At 33.1% G+C, this 22,456-nt stretch overlaps 1 protein-coding gene across 1 annotated transcript in view; it reads right to left on the reverse strand.

The window, feature by feature from the left end:
• Nucleotides 1-3,998: 3,998 nt before the first annotated feature.
• Nucleotides 3,999-22,456, reverse strand: part of LOC123654186 (DNA N6-methyl adenine demethylase-like) — a 116,866-nt gene continuing 98,408 nt past the window's right edge. The window contains exons 5-13 of the mRNA XM_045590109.1: nt 16,274-16,438; nt 11,575-11,644; nt 10,050-11,166; nt 8,365-10,010; nt 8,138-8,277; nt 7,771-7,999; nt 6,744-7,022; nt 6,436-6,664; nt 3,999-6,243 (exon numbers count right to left, since the gene is read on the reverse strand). Of these exons, the coding sequence (XP_045446065.1) occupies nt 3,999-6,243; nt 6,436-6,664; nt 6,744-7,022; nt 7,771-7,999; nt 8,138-8,277; nt 8,365-10,010; nt 10,050-11,166; nt 11,575-11,644; nt 16,274-16,438 (6,120 nt within the window). The remainder of the gene's footprint in view (nt 6,244-6,435; nt 6,665-6,743; nt 7,023-7,770; nt 8,000-8,137; nt 8,278-8,364; nt 10,011-10,049; nt 11,167-11,574; nt 11,645-16,273; nt 16,439-22,456) is intronic.

A 22,456-nucleotide genomic window follows, 5' to 3' on the forward strand; every position in this document is an offset into this window, starting at 1 on the left:
TTCTAACTTCTATAGCTGATGCTAATTATTTATTTGCTATTTGTCAAGTAAAACATTTTTAATGGATTTCTTTGCAGCCTTTGTATCCGTATTTTAATAAAATTGACATGTACACCAGGACAGTATACCAGGTATACCATTAAATTTAAGTGAAGTTATTATCTGTCTATTATTATCTTTTTTACAAAAATCCAGAAAAAATCTACATTGATACTATTTTAAACTAAATATTCAACTTACTAAGATAAGTAGTATCTCAGGGGTTAACTATTGGACCACGTTAGCTTTTTATATTTACTTCTTGTATTAATATTGTAATAGTATTTTATGCAACTGTCATATAATGAAGGGTATTAAAACACGTGTGTGAGTTTATGAAACGAGCGAGCGAGTTTCATAATAGTAACGAGTGTTTTAATACCCGTGTTTAGGGTTGCCAACTGTTGAAAGGACCAACCCGAGAGTCTTTGGGGAAAGAAAAACTCAATTAATTTTTAAATTTATATTTATTTTGCTTTCTAGCAGCATCTAATATTTTACGGTTTTTCATTACAAAATCGTAAAAGTTTTTACATGTAAAATCGAAGTTTGTGAGTACTTGTAATTCTGCTTTTATTAAAGAAATACTCATTCGGTTTCTTTCCTTGCTCTATGCTTGTTCCATTATGCTGAATATACGTTCGCAAGAAGCATTAGAGACAGGAATGGAAAGAACAAACGTGACCAGTTTTTTCAATTCAGAACAAGGATTTCTATCTTTCGATATAGTAAAGAAGTCAACCCAGCGTAGGATGCGTATAATTTTTAGAAAAACCGGAAAAATTATTGTTCTCCGGGAGGTCGGGAGATTAACTATTATTTCCGGAGTCTCCCGGGCGATCCGGGTGGGTTGGGAACCCTACCCGTGTTATATGCAGTTGCATACACTACTTTATCTTCACTAATGCAATTAATCAAACAACTAGAGTAAAAGCTGACAATAGTTTATTTATAATAATTGTTCAAATTTTGGATGGTACGATTTTGAAAGTTAATGTTAATTATTGATCCAGCAGCTGTAGCGGTCGCGGGGCAAGCAGTAGAGCTCGTAGACGGAGTCGGAATAAGTTATTATATTCTTTGTCATATAATTTTCTAGATTTTTCTGGCAAAAGATTGTGAGTTAATTTTGTTGCCAATTCTAGAATATCCGGAGGCGTACAAATATCATCGTCGCTATCCATTTTTAACTTTCAATTTATTAAATTAAATTCACGCGTACGTGTATTGTCACAGTGATTTTGCCGCCATTAAAATCTAACCAATGAGAGCGCAGCTGCGCGCCTGCGCGCGATGTTATAATGAGATTTTACGATATCGATGTGGATATTATACCATCATGTGAAATTGCTTAAATTGAGTGTTTTGTTGTCTGCGCTATAACAGTAGTAATTATAAGTCAAGTATTGGAAACATAAGTAGAATGTTACAACATTAGTGTAGATAAAACATTAAATAAAACAGCGTAATGTCTTTTTTAAATTATTATATTAATAAATAATGGTAGTTCTATTTACATGACACATTCCTTTGTTTTGGCAGAAGACAAAATATTATTACACAAACAGGTCCGTCGTAACTGAAACGCAACGAACACAGAACTCCCGTTCGGATAAACGTTAGAACCATCCGCATCGGTAAACCCATTATGCATCGTACAATCTTAAAAAAGAAAACTTTTTGGTTACAACATTTAAAAATACTGGTCGTTTTTGGTTTTTGCATATCTATTACTTTAAAAAAAAAACATCGACGACACACGTTACTTCTATACTAAAACATTGTTGCGTTCTCTGTCGGTTTAACGTATGTCGGCGACTTGCACACTGAAGAAAGACACATACCAAACAAGCAGTCAAGCACTCGTGAGTTAATGGTATATCACAGGTTTCTAGTGTGGCCTAAATGATTTACCTTATAAAAATTAACGTCCACAAGGATTTAAATCTACGTTATCAGTTACACAACCTTCCAACAATGCAACCATACTACTGTTATAAAAATAATACGGAATAATATCATTAAACGTCTGACTTGTCTTAATTTTTTCATAATTACATATAACTTTAAATGAATTCATTTTTGGTATTAAAATCTAACTCAAACTTATTTTCTGTTTTAAAGTTCATTTTTTTGTAATTCCAGTCTCAGCACCACAAATATTTGAGTTACATTCTTTACACTTCTTTTCATCAGATACAATTAATAATTTGAGTTACGTTTTGTGATAACAAGTTCCTGTGATTGCTTTTGATATGTTCCGCCACAATGCATCAACTACACCGTACGGACGAATCGAAGTAAAACTAACAATGGCAAGTTGAAGGCATTAACCGATTATAGTAAAAGAATATCATAAATTTAGGCAATTTCTGGTGAGAGCTAAAACGTTAAGCATTTCCATAAGACTGACGACAAATCGCACCATTCGTTATTTAATTTAATATTCATCACACCTACAATGTACAGACTCTGATGTCTATTATTGCTTAGTTTTTATAAGTTTTGTTCTCAAAACTTCTTTACCTATAAATAATTTCACGATCCAATAAATTTACCGTAATAAATAGTTAGACGTAAAAAATATAAACTATATCAATAGTTTAATCTTTAAAACAAACTTTTTCTTAACCTAATTATATATTAATAACTATTCATCAGTATGTTTTTATTCATTTTCAATAATATGCCTACTTTATAATCTTTCCAAGCGCCTGAATTTTTTCCGCAAATACTCTATCTTATAAATGTATGCAATTTGTTACTCTTTCTTTTAACGTATGAACGTAATTAAAACTTTTTTATAATATCTTACTTAGCAGAAAATTACTATACGCACTCGATTCACAAATAAGGTCACATTCAATGGTTCGAAAATGAGTTTTAAATATAAGAATTTCTACTTTCTGGTTATCTTTAGACGAACAGGCACTCAAATAAAAGTAAAGAAGGCTCTTGAAACATGCATAAAACAACTGTCCATAATTTAATGTCAAATCGTAAAGCAAATATATTAAATATTAATACCTACTATAACACTAAATTATTACAAAGAAAATGATTTCATAATGATTCACGTAATACAATATAAATAAGTTAAATATTCTAAAGTTAAAAATACACACCTCTTAACCTAATATAAAAGCACTCGTTACGTTTGTTTCATAACACATGCTGCCATGATCTTACAGTTTCATCCGTAAAACATAATGCCAAAACAAAACAACCGGACAGGCAGAGGAATGATAAATTATTTAAATATAAAGTAACTAAACAGACAAAGGTACAAAAATATAAATAAACACGATCGTCAAACGTCCTCATCCTCGGGCTAAGCGTTAGCCTCAATGTAATGTTTTGTACTTTCGCTCTGAATAATGATTATAATGAATATATTGTAGGGTTAGTATTTTATGAGATCATTGCATCGCATAAGACGTTGCTTATGCGTTAACTAATAAATGACAAAATATGCAGACAAACCGTACGCTAATTTCAATATTTTACATACAGCATGTAAAAAATATAAACTTATTCGAAAAGTTCGAGTCGCTGGTAAAACTAAATACGTCAATATACAAATAATTCTACAGTTACGGCCTAAGAAATACCATAGATACTAATGTAGTAACGTAAGACTAGCTGAAATGCGATAAACACTATTAAAATATAAACTTAAATTACATCTTTGATTAAAACTCACTCGGTTTACATTGAAAAATACTTGATAAAACGGTAGTCAATTCCAATGTAAATGCAATATAAAGGAATTTTACATGGACCAGTCTGTCAAGAATTTAGAGCTTAAGTTCTATAAATCCAGGAACTACAAAACAATTTTTGGAAAGCACATTTCTGTCGAAGACATGGATCAAAAGGCAAATGAGACCTTACATCGCTACAGAAGGGATTTCACTCCGTCTTTTGGAAGAACACTGCCCCGTTGGGCCAGGCTTGCGTCAAGTGCCGGATTCTTGGTAGGGGCCTGTGACAGTGCATGGGTGCATAGGAAATAGAGTAGTCCACGACATTGTAGTCTGTGTGTCTGTCCTCAGTCTAATTTGACCACTTTTCTTAGCAGCATTCGTCGCTTCTACTAAAGCTGATAACGAACTGTAACCACCGGGAATAAGATTTTCATTGCTTTTCCATTTCTCTGCAGTCGGTGTAGGTCTTTGATCTGGCCCCGGGGTGGATGCAGGTGAAACAGAATTTGAATTCGGGCCGGGAGTACTGGGCGTAGACGGATTCAGACCTAATTTTTTTAATCTCATTTTTTCCTCCCATTCTTCAAGACCATGTTTAGGGCGATTCAAATTTCTGTGTTGGTAAAAAACTAATGATATGCGGGTCGGATTTACTCGATTTGGACTCTTAACTGCGGTCGTCGAATGCATTTCATGTTTTGCACATTCAAATAAAACACTTCCATGGCCTAATGCAATAGCTACTCCGCCCATTTGACTATCTTTGAAGCATTCTAGGTTATCGGATATTCCCGTTACTTCTCCTATTGGTTCTGCCTTTGGTGGTTCCGGCGGATATGGAATGGAAAAAGGCGGAGGATACAAACACCAGTTAGGCGAAGATTGACACCAATTTGGGCTCGGATTTTGATAAAAGTTGGTGGCGAAGTTGGGATTATACTGGTATCCGTAAGAATTATAGCAGTGTGAATTTCTTAATAATTCTTCTCTTTTAAATTTTTCAGCATTGTAATACGCTAAGCTGTTATAATCGTTATAGGAATTTTCATAAGGATTGAAATGGCCATATGGATTAGGCGTAAATGGATACGCGTTCGTCATTTGAGGATAATTGCCATAGCCTTGCATCGAAGATTGGCTATAAGTATTTTGGTTAACGGGCTGAAAGTTATTACCCGTAAACTCAGTAACGGGTTTATTCGTCGATGCATTTTGTATGTCATCGTGATTAATTGTAAAATTTGTCTGAAACACTGATGTTGGAGGTGCAACATTATTCATTCTGATATCATGTGTTCTCTGTTCATATCCTTGGTTTGGATTTTGTCTATCAGATGGAGGATATGGTTTTAAAAATGTTGAGTTTTCTATAGCATCACCTGGATTGACATACTGAGTCCTAGAAGGTGGTCTCGCTTTAGGTATTCTAAACAGTGCACTTTCATTTTCATTAACTTGTTCTTTGGGTTTAGATGAATCCCAACTTTTGGAATCTGGTGATTTCCATGCACTTTTACGACTTTCTGGGTTAATAACAGTATCATTAATAGGTGATTTTTGTTCTTGAGTCGATGCTGGTGATTTTGGTGTGCGCTGAGTTTTTTGAGATATCTCCGTTAATCTCGGAGAATTAGGCATATCAAATTCAGGCATTTTTTGTGATATGTCATTAGCATTTTGTTTTTCTGTTTCTGTAGTAGTTTTATAGATTTGATCAGAATTGTTGTCGCTTCGATTTGAGTCTGGGCTATAGTTATTAGGCGGCATGTTTAAATGAGCTGTAGTAGAATCGGGATCTTCCTTTACGACGTTATTAAATATTTCTGAATTATCAAAATCTGGCCATTGTTGTTGGGTCGCGTTAACTGGTACAGAATTCTGTGTTGTAAATTGTTGGTCTCTTTTTTGTAACGTAGGCGTAAAGCTTGGTAATTGATTTGGATTGGAATTCTGACAGTTATTCTCCACTAATGTAGGCCCATGTGTTGGATTGTATATAGTGTTTTGATTATGAAGATTGTAGCTTTGGTCGTAAGGATTATAAGGTGAGTCTAATACAGTACTAGAAATTTGATTACTCTGTAGTTGGGCATCTGTGAAATTGTCAATCATTGTAGCCATATCCAGTAAAGCTGGATTACCTAAATTCGAGTTCATCAGTCCGGGGTTGAGATTATGTATATTTGGATTAACAAAAGCAGAATTATAATGAGGATTATTGGAGAAAGAAGTATTTGTTTGATTTAAAGCCGGCGTGTTTGCTCTTGGTGAAGCACTACTTTGGCTTCTTGGACTTGCATTATTTCTAACATCATTTGGTTGAGGCGTTTTAGGTGCGGGAGTAGAACATTGGGGTTTCTTCTGGTTACCCGGACTCTGTTGAGGCGTGTTTGTTGACGAATTATTTGATTCTGAATTTTCGTCGTCTTTTCTTTTTTTTCCGTGACGTCTGCAGGGTTGTAAAGGAACTGACCGAACTCGAACTTCCATAGGATATCTAAAATTCAAAATATATTTGTTAGTACAAAGTAGTATGTTCCAATTTTCTTAGATCAATGACAACACAACACCATCATTTTACTGTTATTGTTTTTTCAAAACAAGCTTATATACTTTTTATTTTTTACACTAATGGTAAAATAGACATATAATATACACATATAAAAGAAATTTGTACATCACCACTCACTTGTCCAAGACTTCTAATGCTCCACTTTTCATTTTTTCTTCCTGTGCTTCTTTTGACCCAAATTCATCAGTGGTGTCTAAAACATACAGTGGAAGAACATGCAGTTGTTCGTCGTTAGGTTTTGAAAGTGCACGATGCTTTGCTAGGGTTACAACTGCCGTGCATCCATTGTTCATATTGTGCAGATCTCTATGTGCATGAGCACAAAAATCTATACATGCTGTTACTCCTGAAATTTCAAAATATAACGTTTTAACGTTATCTTATATTTTTATCAAAATGTCAAAGATATCAAAATAAAAAGTTACCAGAAAAAGGACGGCCTGGTTTAAAACCCAATCGACAATCGGAAGCTTCTTTTTCAAACTGACATTGATTTTCAAATGATTTAGGCGCGAGGTTCATGTACAATGGGCTTAACAGTGTTGCGAGAACATGCATGCGCTCCTCAATTTCACTTTCCTCAGTTTTGACCGAAAGTCGGAACTTGCGGACAGTTTTTGAACGGGCGTATTTACATCCATTATAATACATGGACCATGAGCAACCGAAACTGTAGGACGCGCCGCACGTTTCAGGATCGAGACCTGTTGAAGTAAAGAGATATAAATATCATTATTTATATGTTTTAATAAATTGAATTCTCAAAGAATATTTATCACGTATGTATGTATGTATTGGATTTAATCGATGTACATGATATATGATAAATAAATATCTACACAATACACACATGGTCGTCTGTTACTAACGTAAGCAACTTAATGCTTGTGTTAGGTAACAGCCGACTGGTATAGCTACATTTTTTTTCGATAAACATAACTTATAAACATATTTATAATAAATAAACATAGTTATAAATAATACATTTATACAAACAAATACAATTGGAGTGTCTGTTTGTAATATTAAAATAACCGCTTTTAACTAAATTCATATTTATTTATACACGCTACATGTACCAAAATAACATTTTTTTATAATTTTTGTCTGTCTGTCTGTTTGATCCAGCTAATCTGAAACCTCTGGACCGATTTTGACGGGACTTTCACTAGCAGATAGCTGAGGTAATAAGGAGTAACTCAAGCTACTTTTATTTTAGATATTTTTTGTTTTATAAATCTGCGAACGAAACAATAATTATTTTGTTAAATTCCACGCGGACGAAGTCCGGGGCACATCTGGTATATAAATAAATAAATAAATATATATTACACCCAGACTCGGGGTGGAAATCGAACCCATAACCTCCGGAGCAGAAAGCTGGGCTATTACGAACTACGCCAACTGGCTATTCATATATGTATTGATGAACTGTTGTAACTTTATACTTACCTTGACATGCACAAGTTCTATTTTCGTTTGTCGCACATCGACGAGTAGTTGGTAATCCATATCTGTTTAGTTTATGAGACAGCAGAGTGTAATCTAAATCAGCTTCAGATTGTGGGATTCCTTCCCAGGCTACTAAGCATACCACTATCCAGGACGTAGCACATTTATGACCATTTCGAAACTTCACCACGACTAATACTTTTTCTGTATAGTTAGACCGTCGAATGACCTGGAATAAAAGAAATTTATAAGATTAATATGACAAAGTTTTTAAAATTTCAGTTAAAATAGTTTAATTATTTATTTAAGAGATTAAATATGTATTTATAATTATTAAATAAATGTAGAGTGTGATCCATACACTCACCCACTTAGCCATGGGACAACCTTGAGCAGTTTTTCCTTCTTTTCCAGTATAACAAACTTTTTCGATTCTCAATTCATTTCCAGACAATCCTGTGCGTGCTTCAAGTTCTTTCCTAAGTTCTACTAAAGACGATGATGCTCCTGTAATAACATGGATGTTTTTGATACTATATAATAATTAAAAAAAAGTAAAGTACGGAAAAAGGTAAAATAAATAAATTAATATACCTAAGTGGGTGTAATAACTGCCTGGTTCTGGTGGATTTTTATCAGCAGGAAAACAATTGCAATCGGGTACCTCGGTTCTTGAATTATTTTTTAACTTTTCTAAATTGTCTAAATATTCTTTGGAGTAATTAAATTGATTTTCCTTAGGGTTCTTTATAAGTAATTCTGCTAATGGTGTACCGGGCTTAGATTTGTTCTTAGGATCATTTTTGTCAGTATTATCTGGATCATCTTCCAGAATTTCATCTTTGGTTTGAAGCCCTGGACATGCTCCATCTCTTAAGTGCTCTGGGGGAGGTTTCGTTGTAGAGCCTTGCCTACAACAGGCATAGCCTACTTCATTTCTAATAGAAACCGGTCCACCCTCCCCTGTAAACATGTATGGTTCATTTCTTGGTGGACCGTAGCTTAGATTTTTGTAGATCTTATGTCCAGGTGGCGAATGCTCTGATTTGATCTGTTCGATATAATAAGGTGGTTTAGGTTGGACGGGTGTACCTCTACCAGAATTACCTCCACTATCTGACCCTTTTTCATATCTTGCTTCATAATTCCCGTTATATTTTTGGAAACCTAAGCCTCCTTGAATTCGTGGTATTTGAGCGTAAGAATCGCTTTTGTTAACTTTTCTTTCATACGAATTATTTTGAAAGTTATGATAGATCTGAGATTTTTGGTTAAGGTTAAAATTCTCATTTTTAATTGTTGATATCGGTGGCAATGCTGTAACTTGATGTGACCTATGAGGAATATTATTAGCACAATCCTTATAGTTAACATTTGTAAGTGTTTCGTTTGGTTTTGAATACATATTTAGATTCATTTGTCTTTGAGGTTCCATCTTTATAGTATCTTTGCAATATTGAAAACTATCCGGTATTTCTAACTTAGGTATTAGAGGTGCTGCTGGATGTCTAAATTTAGAATCATAAGGCTCTTTATCATAAGCTCTTTTTTGTGCGTTTACGTCACGCGCCGGGGCGCAATTTTGTTGGTTAATATTAGATACTGGTCCAATAAGCATCTTCGATTGAAAATCTTTATTATCTTGTTGATTATAACTTAAATTGCTATCACTACCGTACATTTCTGCATACTTTTGCGCATCGTAAGGTATATTTGAATATGCTCCATATTGCGGTCTCATATCAGCGTAAGATGGTAATTTTTGAGGAGTTTTAGACGCATTTTTTGACAAATTGTGTTTATCATAACCTTTTGAGACCCCCGTGCCTCCCTCCCATACGTGGTGGCCACCACCTCCGAAATCACCCAAGCCGTAGACATGGGTGCTTTGTGAATAATTACCAGTGACAGGAAAGCCCTGTTCACCTATACGGTAATTATCTCGGAGATGGTGGCTATACGATAAAAAATGACCGGTGGTATTTCTATCGTCATTAGCCCCACTTTTTCTGTCATCTATTATACGAGGGGGTCCTTCTCCAGGGTCACCTTTGTCTGGTGGCGTATTTGTGCCATCTCTAATATGGTTCTGCTTATTTAGTATCATCGTTTTTAATCTGGAATTTAAGTTAACTCTGTCAGATTGTGAAAACATTTGTTGTTCTGCTTCTTCTTGTCTTTGTTGCTGAATTTGCTGATTTTGATGGGTCTGCATCTGATTTTGTATTTGTTGTTGTTGACTTTGCAACTGATTCATTTGTTGTTGATTTTGGCATTGCTGATGATTTTGAAGTTGTTGTTGATTTTGCAGTTGTTGTTGACTTTGCATTTGTTGCTGATTTTGCATCTGTTGCTGATTTTGCATCTGTTGCTGATTTTGCATCTGTTGCTGATTTTGCATCTGTTGCTGATTTTGCATCTGTTGCTGATTTTGCATCTGTTGCTGATTTTGCATCTGTTGCTGATTTTGCATCTGTTGCTGATTTTGCATCTGTTGCTGATTTTGCATCTGTTGTTGATTTTGTATCTGTTGTGGATTTTGTAACTGTTGTTGTTGGTTCTGTAACTGTTGCTGATTTTGTAATTGTTGTTGTTGATTTTGTAGTTGTTGATTTTGTAATTGTTGACTTTGTAATTGTTGTTGATTTTGTAATTGTTGCTGATTTTGTAACTGTTGTTGATTTTGTATTTGTTGTTGATTTTGTATTCTTTGGTTATGTTGCCATTGACGTTGTTGCCAATCGCTTTGGTTCTGCGCTTGTCCGTTTTCTGTATATTGTCCGCTGTTATAGTTGCCCGAATACCCGTTACAATCGAGTGAAGCTCGCGGACCGTTGCTCCCCTGCAGGTATCCAGGCTCGGCGTTTCCCGAATGCTGACTATTCGAGGCATTTTGTTCTTGTCTTTCATTGTCGTTATTCGATACATCTGTACCGTTGTCTCCGTTATTGTATTCTTCTGTATGTTCTGTCGTATACTCGGTTCTTTCATAGTTCTGACTGACAGTGTAAACTGGCGCAGCTGGAGTTGCAACTGAACTTTGATAAGAGGCAGCTGAGGCGGGTCTTGAATCACTTCCCGTAGTACCTCCCGGAGTAGGCGCTTGTTGTGCATACTGTTGCTGATATTCGGTCGTATAGTGAGGAGCTCGCGGTGATGGAACTGGAGTGTACGCTCCACGATTAGAAGGCGGGCGTTGAGCTGGAATAGTTTGAATTCCAGCCGGGTAATAAGTATTGTTTGTAACATCAAATGTAGTAGCGACGTTTTGGACGGTGTATGTGGTGTTGGCTTGGTAATGAGGAGACGTTGCGTAAGGCGTGTGATTGCCTTGATAGTCTAAAGTTGTTTGGCCTGTTTGAGTTGGAAGCTGCTGTATAAATTGATTCTGCCAACCTGAAAATTAGTAAGACGATTTTTTTAAATAGTTGATTTTATAAACATTGTAAGCAATTTGTCGGTCACCAACCCGCCTGCCCAGCGTGGTGACTATGGGCAAAACACATGAGTTCACGTTATTTTTGGCGTAAACTTGTGGAGGCCTATGTCCAGCAGTGGACTGTATAGGCTGTAATGATGATGTAATGATGAAGTAATTACGTTACAAATACTTTATATTGTAATTAAAACACTGTTCATTAGAGCGATACCGGGCCGCTAATCCGCTGTCAGCGTTAATTATAAATCTTATGTATTATAGCACACGTTCTAGTTAAAACACTTTTAACTTTGGACGGCTTACAACTCAGCTAAGTTTAATTTGCTAGAATAACATTTTAATGAATAGTAAACAGTACTACATACCTTGTGAAGGATCTGTTTGCCAAGCTGTTGGGAATCTGTTCGGGTCACCGGCGTAAAACGGCATTGGAGCCTATAACAAAGAAATATCATGATTATATATTATTATTATTAATAGTTTTCTCTTATGAAAAATAGTACGAGTGTTTACAGTACAACTAAAATTAAATATTTCTTATTTAGTTTTTTGTTTTGTTTCGTGGTAACAAAATCAGTAGACAAGCGTAAGGTCTTCCAGATAATAAGCAGTTACCATATTTGAAAGCAGTTTCATTTGACTGTGATATTCTGTAAGATTAAGATACTCCTAGTCAGGCTGCTTGATCTTGATAAAACATGTCATATATTATACATTATTACGTTACTAGTAACAATTTAAGATGGACAACGGTTTTGTGTGCTCGTCATCGCGGTTGTGATTTGAAACTCGATGAAACGAAAATCCGTCACGATATAGAAACAATGAATAAATGTATATGAGATAATGAGATAGAATACATTACACAGTATTTTATTCTCAGTATTCTCGATGAAAAAAAAATATGTCGTAGGTTACTTTTTTGAAGTTTCACTTCTGCCGTGTGTGAATGTACACACACAATTTTTTATATAATAGGCCATAAAACGTCTGACGTAGTCAGACATGCCTATGTGTTTGTATTATATGTTTATCCAGACAGACACATGATTTTGTTCTACTGGGATTGTTGAGATTGAGTAGTTTATTAATATTTTATTACACTTAGATGTCAGTAAGTATGAATAATCACGAAATGTTAAGATAATTTAATACGACACGGTTGTTAAATAACATAATTCGACATTTAGATGTGTTGTATAAGGTAGTTTAGGTACCTAAATTCGCGTTAATAACAGTTGGAACGTAGGCACAATATGTCTAGTGGGTCAAGGGTACGCGAGGGTCTCATACATTGTTTACCTAATTACCTGTGAATTGCCCTAACGTAATTACATATCGAGGTCGACAAACTATATTATTATATTCAATGGCAAATCTAACTTATTCTTAAATTAAATACTATTTTCATGGTTAAAATTTGAAAAGTAAATAAATAAAATAGTGAGATTTTGAGATATTTTGAGTAACGTATCGATATATATACATATATATATAACTAGCTGACCCCGCAAACTTTGTTTTGTTTCGTGGTATATGTTACAACCCCCTTAACCCCCCCCCTCCCCTTATAACTTAGGGGTACGGAAAATAGATGTTGGCCGATTTTCAGACCTATCCGATATGGACACAAAATTTCATAAAAATCGGCCCAGCCGTTTCGGAGGAGTATTTTAACTAACATTGTGACACGAGAATTTTATATTTAAGACTAGCTGACTCGGCAAACGTTGTCTTGCCGCTAAACGTTATTTAAAAATAGGTGTTGGTAGTAGAAGGGTGAAAATTTAGGGTTGTATGTATTTTTCAATACCAAATCATAATAAAATAAAGAATTAATAATTAGTCTAAAAATTAAAAAAAAAAATTAGGGGTGGACTGACTACACTTAAAATTTAGAGGGATGAAAAATAGATGTTGTTCGATTCTCAGACCTACCCAATATACACAAAAAATTTCATGAGAGTCGGTCAAGCCGTTTCGAAGGAGTTTAACTACAAACACCGCGACACGAGAATTTTATATAATATAGATATAGTCAGTTATAAGTTAAAATATCGATTTTTCAACTTAAAAAAAAATTGTAAATGAGAGATTAACAACGAGCCAATTTAATTTATATTCTGTCGACGACCCATTGCGAGATATTTTCTAGTGAAGAAAAAGAACTTATTAATATAAGTTTTTATAAACGGAGCTCAATTTTCTTTAGAATTTATTTATTTTCTTTTTTTTTAAGCTGAGTTTTATTGCGAACTGGTATTTAATATTCTTCTAAAATATAATTTATATTTTTATCCCTACGCTTAGTCGTAGCCGTAAATATGGTTAATTTTATCCTACATTTAAGCATTATTAAAAAAATTTTTGCTCGAATGGAATTTCATTTAAAAGTAAGTAGGATTCTTAATATTGTCAAAGTAAAGTATTTGATTAAATTCTAAAACGTACGTTAAATAATGAAAACGCCGCGAACAAATACGTTACACCATTAGTTTGTCAGCAGTTAAACTTCGAAGATTTTAATTTCTTCACAAAACAGTACCTTGGAAAGTTGAAATTTCATTAATGAACGTTCTGCCACGACAAGAACTTAATTGTTAAAGTCGATTTGGAATGTAGTTCTTATTATATTTGTAAGCACATAAATTATTTGAAAATACTTAACAACAAACTTCAAAAATTTCGATAGCATTACTAACAACTTGGCTGTTTGTTAATTTAAAGTTAAATTGGAATTTCGAGATTCGATATTAGAAATAACATGCAGCGAATAGCATATAAGCGAAAGCGACATTCACAACTGCACGAAATGTTCGCATTTAGAACTACTTGCAAACGATATAAAATGCGTTAAGTTTCGATTGGAAGCGATAAATTGGGTGCGGCTTTGCGCGAACTTCGGAGGAGTATCTGCAAATCACCTATAAGAACTTTTTTGTTATGTTACTTACGTTACGTTGTTTATATATGTTTTCTATTTATCCGATTTTAAAATGGAGGAGGTTCTATTTTCCGCTGTATGTTTATTAAACGAGAAGTTGTTAATGTTATTCCTGGTTTTAAGAAACAAAAAATGTGTTAAACGAATAGGTATAATAGTACTTTATCAATAAAATAAAAGTTGATAAATTATTAAATATAAAGAAAAACAAAAGCTAAAAAGTAAAGACTTGTTGAATAAATACGAATCTCTGAATTGAATATACAAAATAAGATTATTTCAAGACTTAAATCGCAAAGAAACAAACACAATTAAACTGTACAAACTGGGTTATAATTATGAAAAGCGGTTAACAATGTTTCATGCCAAAAGGATATATAATAGGGTAAAGACAAACAGATTAAGCAACTTCTTTGACGAGACCTCTCATATTTTATTTGCGAGAAATTCCCTTCAGCATCGCTAAGTATTCACAGACAAGAATTTATGTAACGTAATAATGATTTAAATATTATTCTCTAGAATTTTCAAAACAACATTTTTTCTTGATCTTAAAATTATACCATAATTGCTAACTATAAATTATTTTTTTCATAATACTCTACCTCTGCTAATTACTAACAAAAATATTCAATATATTATAAGATTTAAAATAATTTCAACAATCTTTGAATATAAAGTGAATTTTTCTCTCATCTATGGCTTATTAGTAATCTTCATTCATTTGCTCTTTGTGTCACTTTACTAAATTACACCATTTACTCTAATTTTCTGTGGTCGAAAGTACGCCATATTTATTTACCATTTACGATACTTCTAAATAAAAAGACTATACAAATAGACACCACGCCTCAATGATAGCTATTTTTTAATTCATTATTTTATTTTAAAAAATCGCCAAACATTTATAGCTGTTAATGTTAAATAAGTTCGGTTTTACATACGTCATATTATACAGTCGTGTGACTGATAATACGTCACTTCCGTTATATATTTTTCTTACGGTTTTAGTCTCACATTTTTTTTCAGTTCGGTCGCCCAGTACAATCTCTAATTTAGATGATATTTTGTAAATATTCATCGTTAAGTTATGATATTATTATATTTATTTCAACTAGTAAAAAGTGATTTACAATATTACAACCAACTCGTTAGTGTGGTGACTATGGCCAAAATACATGAGTTCACGCCATTTTTGGCGCGAACTTATGGAGGCCTATGTCCAGCAGTGGACTGCGGTAGGCTGAAGTGATGATGATGAACCAACTCCTTGATCGTTATAAATGAAATCGGTGGTTTATGTAGAATAAAAAAAACGTAAAAGACGTATAAAATTATGAAATCCATCAAAGTATGTGCCATATTTATCTATAAATTTTCAGCATATTATAGGTAGTTCGTTAGTTCCTGTAGGTACGAAAAAAATGCAGAAGTGCGAACACCAATAAATGCTCTAAAGGCGACTTTGACTGCCTTATAAGAATTGATTTTATCTCGTCAAGATAAAGTTGAAATTCTGGAAATGGTTGTAAAATTTAAACAAATAAAGCTATCGTGATTTCAGAGTCTATCAATTAGTGCACGAAACGTTGCCATACTTTGCGTCATTTGTAGACTGTATACCAATGGGTACAACGAGAATGAAGATCACAGCAAAAAAAAAGTGTGTGCTTTAGACCACACGACTGAAGTAAAACTTCTTTAGTTGTCACTACAGTAATATACGAAACGTAATTCTCTTTCTTTCTTCACTAACTTATATCTCCCTGTCAACTTCCGTTCGCCTCGCCCGATCAAGTCGAGCATGCGTAAAGAACTTTTACTTCAATAATACTGCTTTCAATTAGTGTTGTGATCACATGGTGAGTAACATAGTCAAAGCTCTTGAGGAGGGTGCGGCTTGGTTTGGCAACACACTTGTCGATCGTACGCATGTATGGCACTTTGCAGGACACAATTACATTACTCTTAAGTAGTGTTGTGATGTTATGCTCCTGTGGTGAGTAAGTTAAACTGAACTCCTAGGGAGGGTAGAGGCTAGAGTTGGCAACGGGCAAGCAATACTCCTATTATTGCCACTGTTGTTACCATAAGAAAATGTAGAAAAAAAATGTACGTACCATGGGTTGGCTGGGATGTTCCTGTTTCATAGCTGGCGTTGTGGCTGGAGCAGGGCTAGGTGCGGCTGGCGCAGCGGGTCCTGGGGAAGCTGAGGCTGGCACTCCGGGGCTCAACCCGACCGCGGACGACACTCCTCCGCCCAATGGCTTACGACCACGGTAACTCTGCAATATTGAGGAGACGTTAGGTACATGTTATATGCATGTACTTGTAATAAATAATTAAAATAAAAGCGTTTATTAATCGGACAACAAAGGAGTGAAAAATGCTTAATAGGTAGTGATAGTACTTAATATTATAATAAGTTTTTTTAGTTTTTTTTATTAATCACTTAATGTATTGTTTATAGCTATGTGCAAACATTTTAAAGAGAAAGGTATTAAACGTTAGAAAAAGATATATTGAGAAGTATAGGTATAGTATATGATACAGTAGTGAAATATATAATGAAATATATATATATGCATGTAATGATAATCCTAAGTATGTAAATAAGAATCGTTTATATTTTCTGGATATAAGAAATAATGTAAAACAAAAAATATATAATAAAAAATGTCTGTTTTAAAACAGAAAATTTAAACTGTTATAATAATTTTTACTTGACAAAGACAAAATTGAGAAAATGTTTATAAAGAAATGAAAAAAAGGCTTTTTAAAGAAACTTCTTAACTAGTTAGAAAAAAATCTCTAAAAGCCTCTAGTAAAAAATACTGAGGTAAAACTGTATTTTTAATACGTAATTAATTTATATAACACTACAGATTTTTTTAAATAAACTTTAAAAATATGCTTTATTCAATTATATTTATAGTACCTACTTATTACATATGTAAGTGGATCGTGGATTGAAGATGAAAAATGAGATTGAATAAGCAAATTTTTGAACATAAAAATACCATAATTTTAACATTTAACGTCTCTAGAAAGACTATAAATGACTGAACATTGTCGCTCTAACATCTCTAAAGATTATTCCTTTAGTAGTTCCCTGATTAGTATGACCAACCAGCCAGCGACCCCTACACGCCCGTTACATCAAATAGGAGATAGAATATTAAAGATCTACGTATCAGTCACGTATCATTATATTATATTACAAGGTGTAATGACTCCAATTTGCCGTGATTATTAAATTACGACGAGAGAAGGAAATTACGGAATAATTACGTAATACGCTGTGATTTAATTTTATGGATATCATATAAGATCATATATTTTTTACTTAATAATTTAAAGTTACTTCAATTAATTGTCTGTGCGGTTTGTGTGCATGCCTCGAAGTTTCAACCAACTGTTATAAAGTTTGAGATAGTTCGAGAGCATGGTTAGAACGAATAGTACGAATTTCACGAGTACGAAATTAAATAACATTACAAAAGATATTAAAATAATGTGTTGTAGAAAAACACCTTTGTTTCATAAATTATAATGATTGAAAGAGTATTTCACGCAAAATTAATTTTGAGCGAGAAAAAAAACACTAAAATTGCGATACAATTAGTGTTGATTATACACTTACGGTTCCGCAAACAATAGTACAATCGAAATAATATTAGGTTGTTTCTGTCATTGTGTTCGTTCACCGCGAGACGATTACGACCGTTTCGGACCGTTGCTCTTATAACTCAACAATGCTTGTGTTTAAGTATATTAAAAATTAAATTAATTAATTTTTTTACTTAACTGAATACATAATTATGTGGTATGTACATGTAAGATAATGGAATAAATAAATAAATATTACGTTTATTGTATTATAAAGTTTTCAATAAATGTATGTGTACTGTACTGTATTTTCAACAGACTTCCTAACTACCATAGTTATGTTTGATCGTAAACGAAAAAAACTGAATTCAATTACATCGACAAGTAATACAACGTAGGCCGAGGAAAAAATAGACAAGTAAATACACAATATTAAACATAACTCAAAAAGTACCTACTTGTCTAACCTACCTGATCTCGATCAAATTTAAATGAATCTAAATGACAAGGACCAGCTGTCGATTAAAAAAAGAATCGACGAAATTGGTACAACCAGTAAAAAGTCTGAGGTAACACATTAAAAAAAAAAAACGTACACGTACGTACGAATTGAGAACTTCCTCTTATGAAGTTGTTTAAAAAAGAAATTTGTTTAAGATTTTAAGTATTCGTATTTCCTTTCCAGATATAAATTAGACGTCAAATATCTATATCTATATATTAATACGTAAAGCAGAAACCTTCCCTTACCCTTTTTACGAAAATCGCGCGGACGGAGGAGTATGAAATTTCGCACACGTATAGTTATTATAGAGAACGAGTGCAGAATGCTAATATTTTTTTTTTAATTATGCAGAAATATATATTAAAACTCACGCATTTATATACCTTTATACGCATATTTATAGTATTTTGTTAACTGTCAAAGTTTGTAGCCAAATTAAAAAAAATTAAAAAAGGTTTTTTATTTTCACAATTTTTTGGTTTTCTTTAATTTAAATTTTGAATTATGGTCGAATTTTGACCTCTGGGCGATCACTAGTAAACATAATTGTTTAAATAACAGTTGTTTAAGTACGAATATTTAAAAAGATAATATAAATTATTAAAGGATCGTGCTAGGTGGTCTGAACTTTGCGTGTCTTAAAAACATATTGAATTATAAAATTTTACCTGACGAAAGATAATAAAAGATTCATGAACCGTAAAAAAAAGTGTACTTTTGGATCATTAAACGGCTAAAGATATTGCAATCGGACAGCAGCTGCCTGCGCTGCGTTTAGTTATAATTGGATTTATTTCTATTATCCTATCATATTTCCATCATTGCTTTTTGATTTGCGTAAGTATTGGATTTTTTTTAATAAATGGTTGCTATTGGAGATCGTACAATTATGATGGGAACCTCCTAAAGTCTTTGTGATTTTTTTTTTCAATATTATTCGGCACAAAAGTCTTCTTTTTTACCTGGATGTAATTCGATTTTATTTTAAATTACCGAGTAATGAAACGCCCACGACTTAAAATTAGTAAAAGGATTATTTGATTATATAATTTTAATTTTAAATAGGTGCTTGAAATTAAAATATATTTTTTTATTCGTACGAGTTATAATACTTATGTTGTAAAATAAAGTAATGACATGGATTACATACATGGATTATATATTTATATATTTTTCATATACTACTTTTATTAAAGGTTGCCCTGGAAGAGATCGCTATAAGCGATAAGGCGCCTTTGCATACATTACTTGTTTTTTTATCTAATCGTTTTAAAATGTATCTTCTTTTTTGTGTGTGCAATAAAGTTTAATAAATGAATAAATAAATAAATAAAAATGGATTTTTAACTTGGTCTTAATTCTTTTCTACGCTGTTCAGAGGAAAAGATAATTCAATTAAATTAAATTCCTCAAAAGGTGTATGCACACTGAGAACAATAAGTCAAAATTTAGGCCTGAGCGACAAAGGCCGTCCATTAACAACAAACAAAAGATCATTGTTGAGCCACAACTTACCCTGCAAACTCTGCTTTTGTGTAACTTTGTGTAAGCGCCTTTAGCTTTAATTTTAATTGCCTTTATGGCTGCCGTCATGGTAAATTTACGAAATGTTATGTAAATTGTCATTGTTTTACATAACTTTTATCCATGTAACAACAACATTTTCTACATATTTTAATATGTAATGTAAAAAAAAACAAACAAAAACGAAATTCACTCCCCGTTTGCTACAAATTGTGCAAGCTACATAAGTTTTCTTTATAAATACATAGTAAACTATACATAAAGAAGCGCAGGTGTATCGAAAACCCCGGTCCGATCCAGCGAAGGTCACATTAACTTTGATCTTTTTGGCAAAGTATCAAAACGCGTAAATTAAACGTTTTGTGTGACTTACGAATTAATTTCAGATATTATTTGCTTTTCAAATATGATATGTGGCCGATACATCACAGTGTTTGTGTAGATTTAGTGTATGTATTGTGGTATAGTTTATAATTACGGGTTAGTTTCATGAGTTAACAGAACACGTGTAAGTTTTGATCAAGAAAATACACCAGTCGTCGGAAAATTCTTCTTAATAACATAAAGCAAGGTATATTGGTTTGGCCTAGTTAATATCGGATTACAGTGAAACGATTAAAAAAGCCTTATTGTGTTAAAAATAAGGCTTTTATAAAGGTTTCAAAAGGGTATAATTTTAAAAAACCATGCTTAACGAAGAGAATAGTGTCCATAAATGTAAGTGAAGTAAAGTCTTTAATATGCAGGTTGGAGGCCATAAAACATCATGATGCGAGCTATATAAGTGTAGTATGTACAAATTTACCTATATGAAATCTAACAGTACCTATGATAGTGTAGTTTGAAATAAATTTCTATTTTTTCAACGTACGTGCGAAGGTATCCGCGACCTCGTTAGATAGTGTTATCGGCAGAAGCGATGGTTTCCGTCTAAAATAGCTAATTAATCACAAGCACCGTGGCCCAGCGAAAATAGGACACGATAAATTAAGCCCCAAGGAAAAAATAATACTTTGTACTTGATAAGCTGTAATTTTTTACAATTTAATTTTTGCCGATTTTTTATTTTATTTATCTTAGTTAACAAACGCTAAAGAAATAAGTGACTTATGAAGTTTGTATATATTATATCATAATCGTTCCTGACAATGGTATCTATTTTGAAATAGTAATCAAATTCCTACAATACAAGACTTACGAAATAAAAGAAATTAATTAAAATTGACTGTTCTGAGAAGGCATCGCGTAAATTAAAAGCAAAAATAAAAAATCGACGAGTCACCGTCAGTGGTAAGTCATCGATTATAGGAATTTCCGGTTGTTTTATAAAAATAGTTAAGCAAAAATTTCGTGTACTAGGAATTATAAGATATTTATTTAGAAGTTATATAAATTCTTAAGTTTGTTGTATTACTAAAATTATCAAAGAAACTATTGAAAAAATTTTTAAGCAAAATAACTTACAATTTTTAAAAATTAAAATATTTTCTTTAGAGCCATCTAATACAGGGTATAAAAAAGATAAAGTTTAAAATGTGCTCGAGAGAATGCTAATCTCGCACCACGATCTTTGATAAAACAGGATAGTAAAAAGCCTGAAATTGCGAATATATGTAAATATAGCGACAGAGAAAGGTCATATTTTAGGCAAAGTGCGCCGCGGGCAATAAACGACTCTCATTACAAAAATATTATTCAGCTATTTTTCAAATGTTTTAAATGGAAAACGCTGATTTCAGCGGCGAAGTCGTTGCTTTGTGTGTTTAATATTTAATTTTTTTTGGTTCTCGTGATTTGGTATACATTTTTCATGAAAGTACACTATATGAAAATAGAAAATTGAAAATTAATTGGGCGCTGAGGATAAAACTTCGGAGGAGAAAATGAAGTGATAAATATTAATATTTCAAATTGATAGCAAATATCGTTAGTTTGGCTTAGGGGATTGAGGGATAGATTAGGGATATTTTTGATTGAGTTTTTAATTATAATATAGAAGGAAATTCTATATAGTTACACTTATAAGCTATTGTATGTTATTCAAATGATCTTGCTTTTGGGTTATGTATGCCTCAAACATATAGTAGATGCAGTAATTAGGTCTATAAAACAAAAGGTAGGAAATATCAAACATGTCAAGTAAAATGTTTTATTTTATATTTTACTAACTGATATGAGGATTGATGATATCAGACGACGAAACGATTGGAACACGTGTTGCATGTACGACGGCTGCCATATTTCTATCGTACTAATCACAGTTGCTTATTTGCAAGAACATGCACACATAGAAATGAGTCTACATTGAATATCTGTACTAAAATTTGTCACGGGTAAAATAACTGAGGTAGGGCATAGCAGGCAATATCCCCCTCAAAATCTGGAGCAGCCCAAACGGGGACGGCAGCCCGTACCTCGACCTTACAGAAGGTAGCAGCTAAATAATACTGCTTTCAAGCAGTGTTGTGTTCCTGTGGTAAGTAAGGTGAATAAAGCTCCTGGGAGGATTGGAGTTAGGGTCGGCAACGCGCTTGCGGTACTTCTGGTGTTGCAGACGTCTATAAGCTACGGTAATCGCTTACCATCAGGTGAGCCGTACGCTTGTTTGCCTACCCAGTTGTATAAACTAGAAACGTGTAATACTAAAAAATTAATTTAAAATAAC

The sequence above is a fragment of the Melitaea cinxia genome, chromosome 6 (assembly GCF_905220565.1).
Source record: "Melitaea cinxia chromosome 6, ilMelCinx1.1, whole genome shotgun sequence".
NCBI lineage: Eukaryota > Metazoa > Arthropoda > Insecta > Lepidoptera > Nymphalidae > Melitaea > Melitaea cinxia.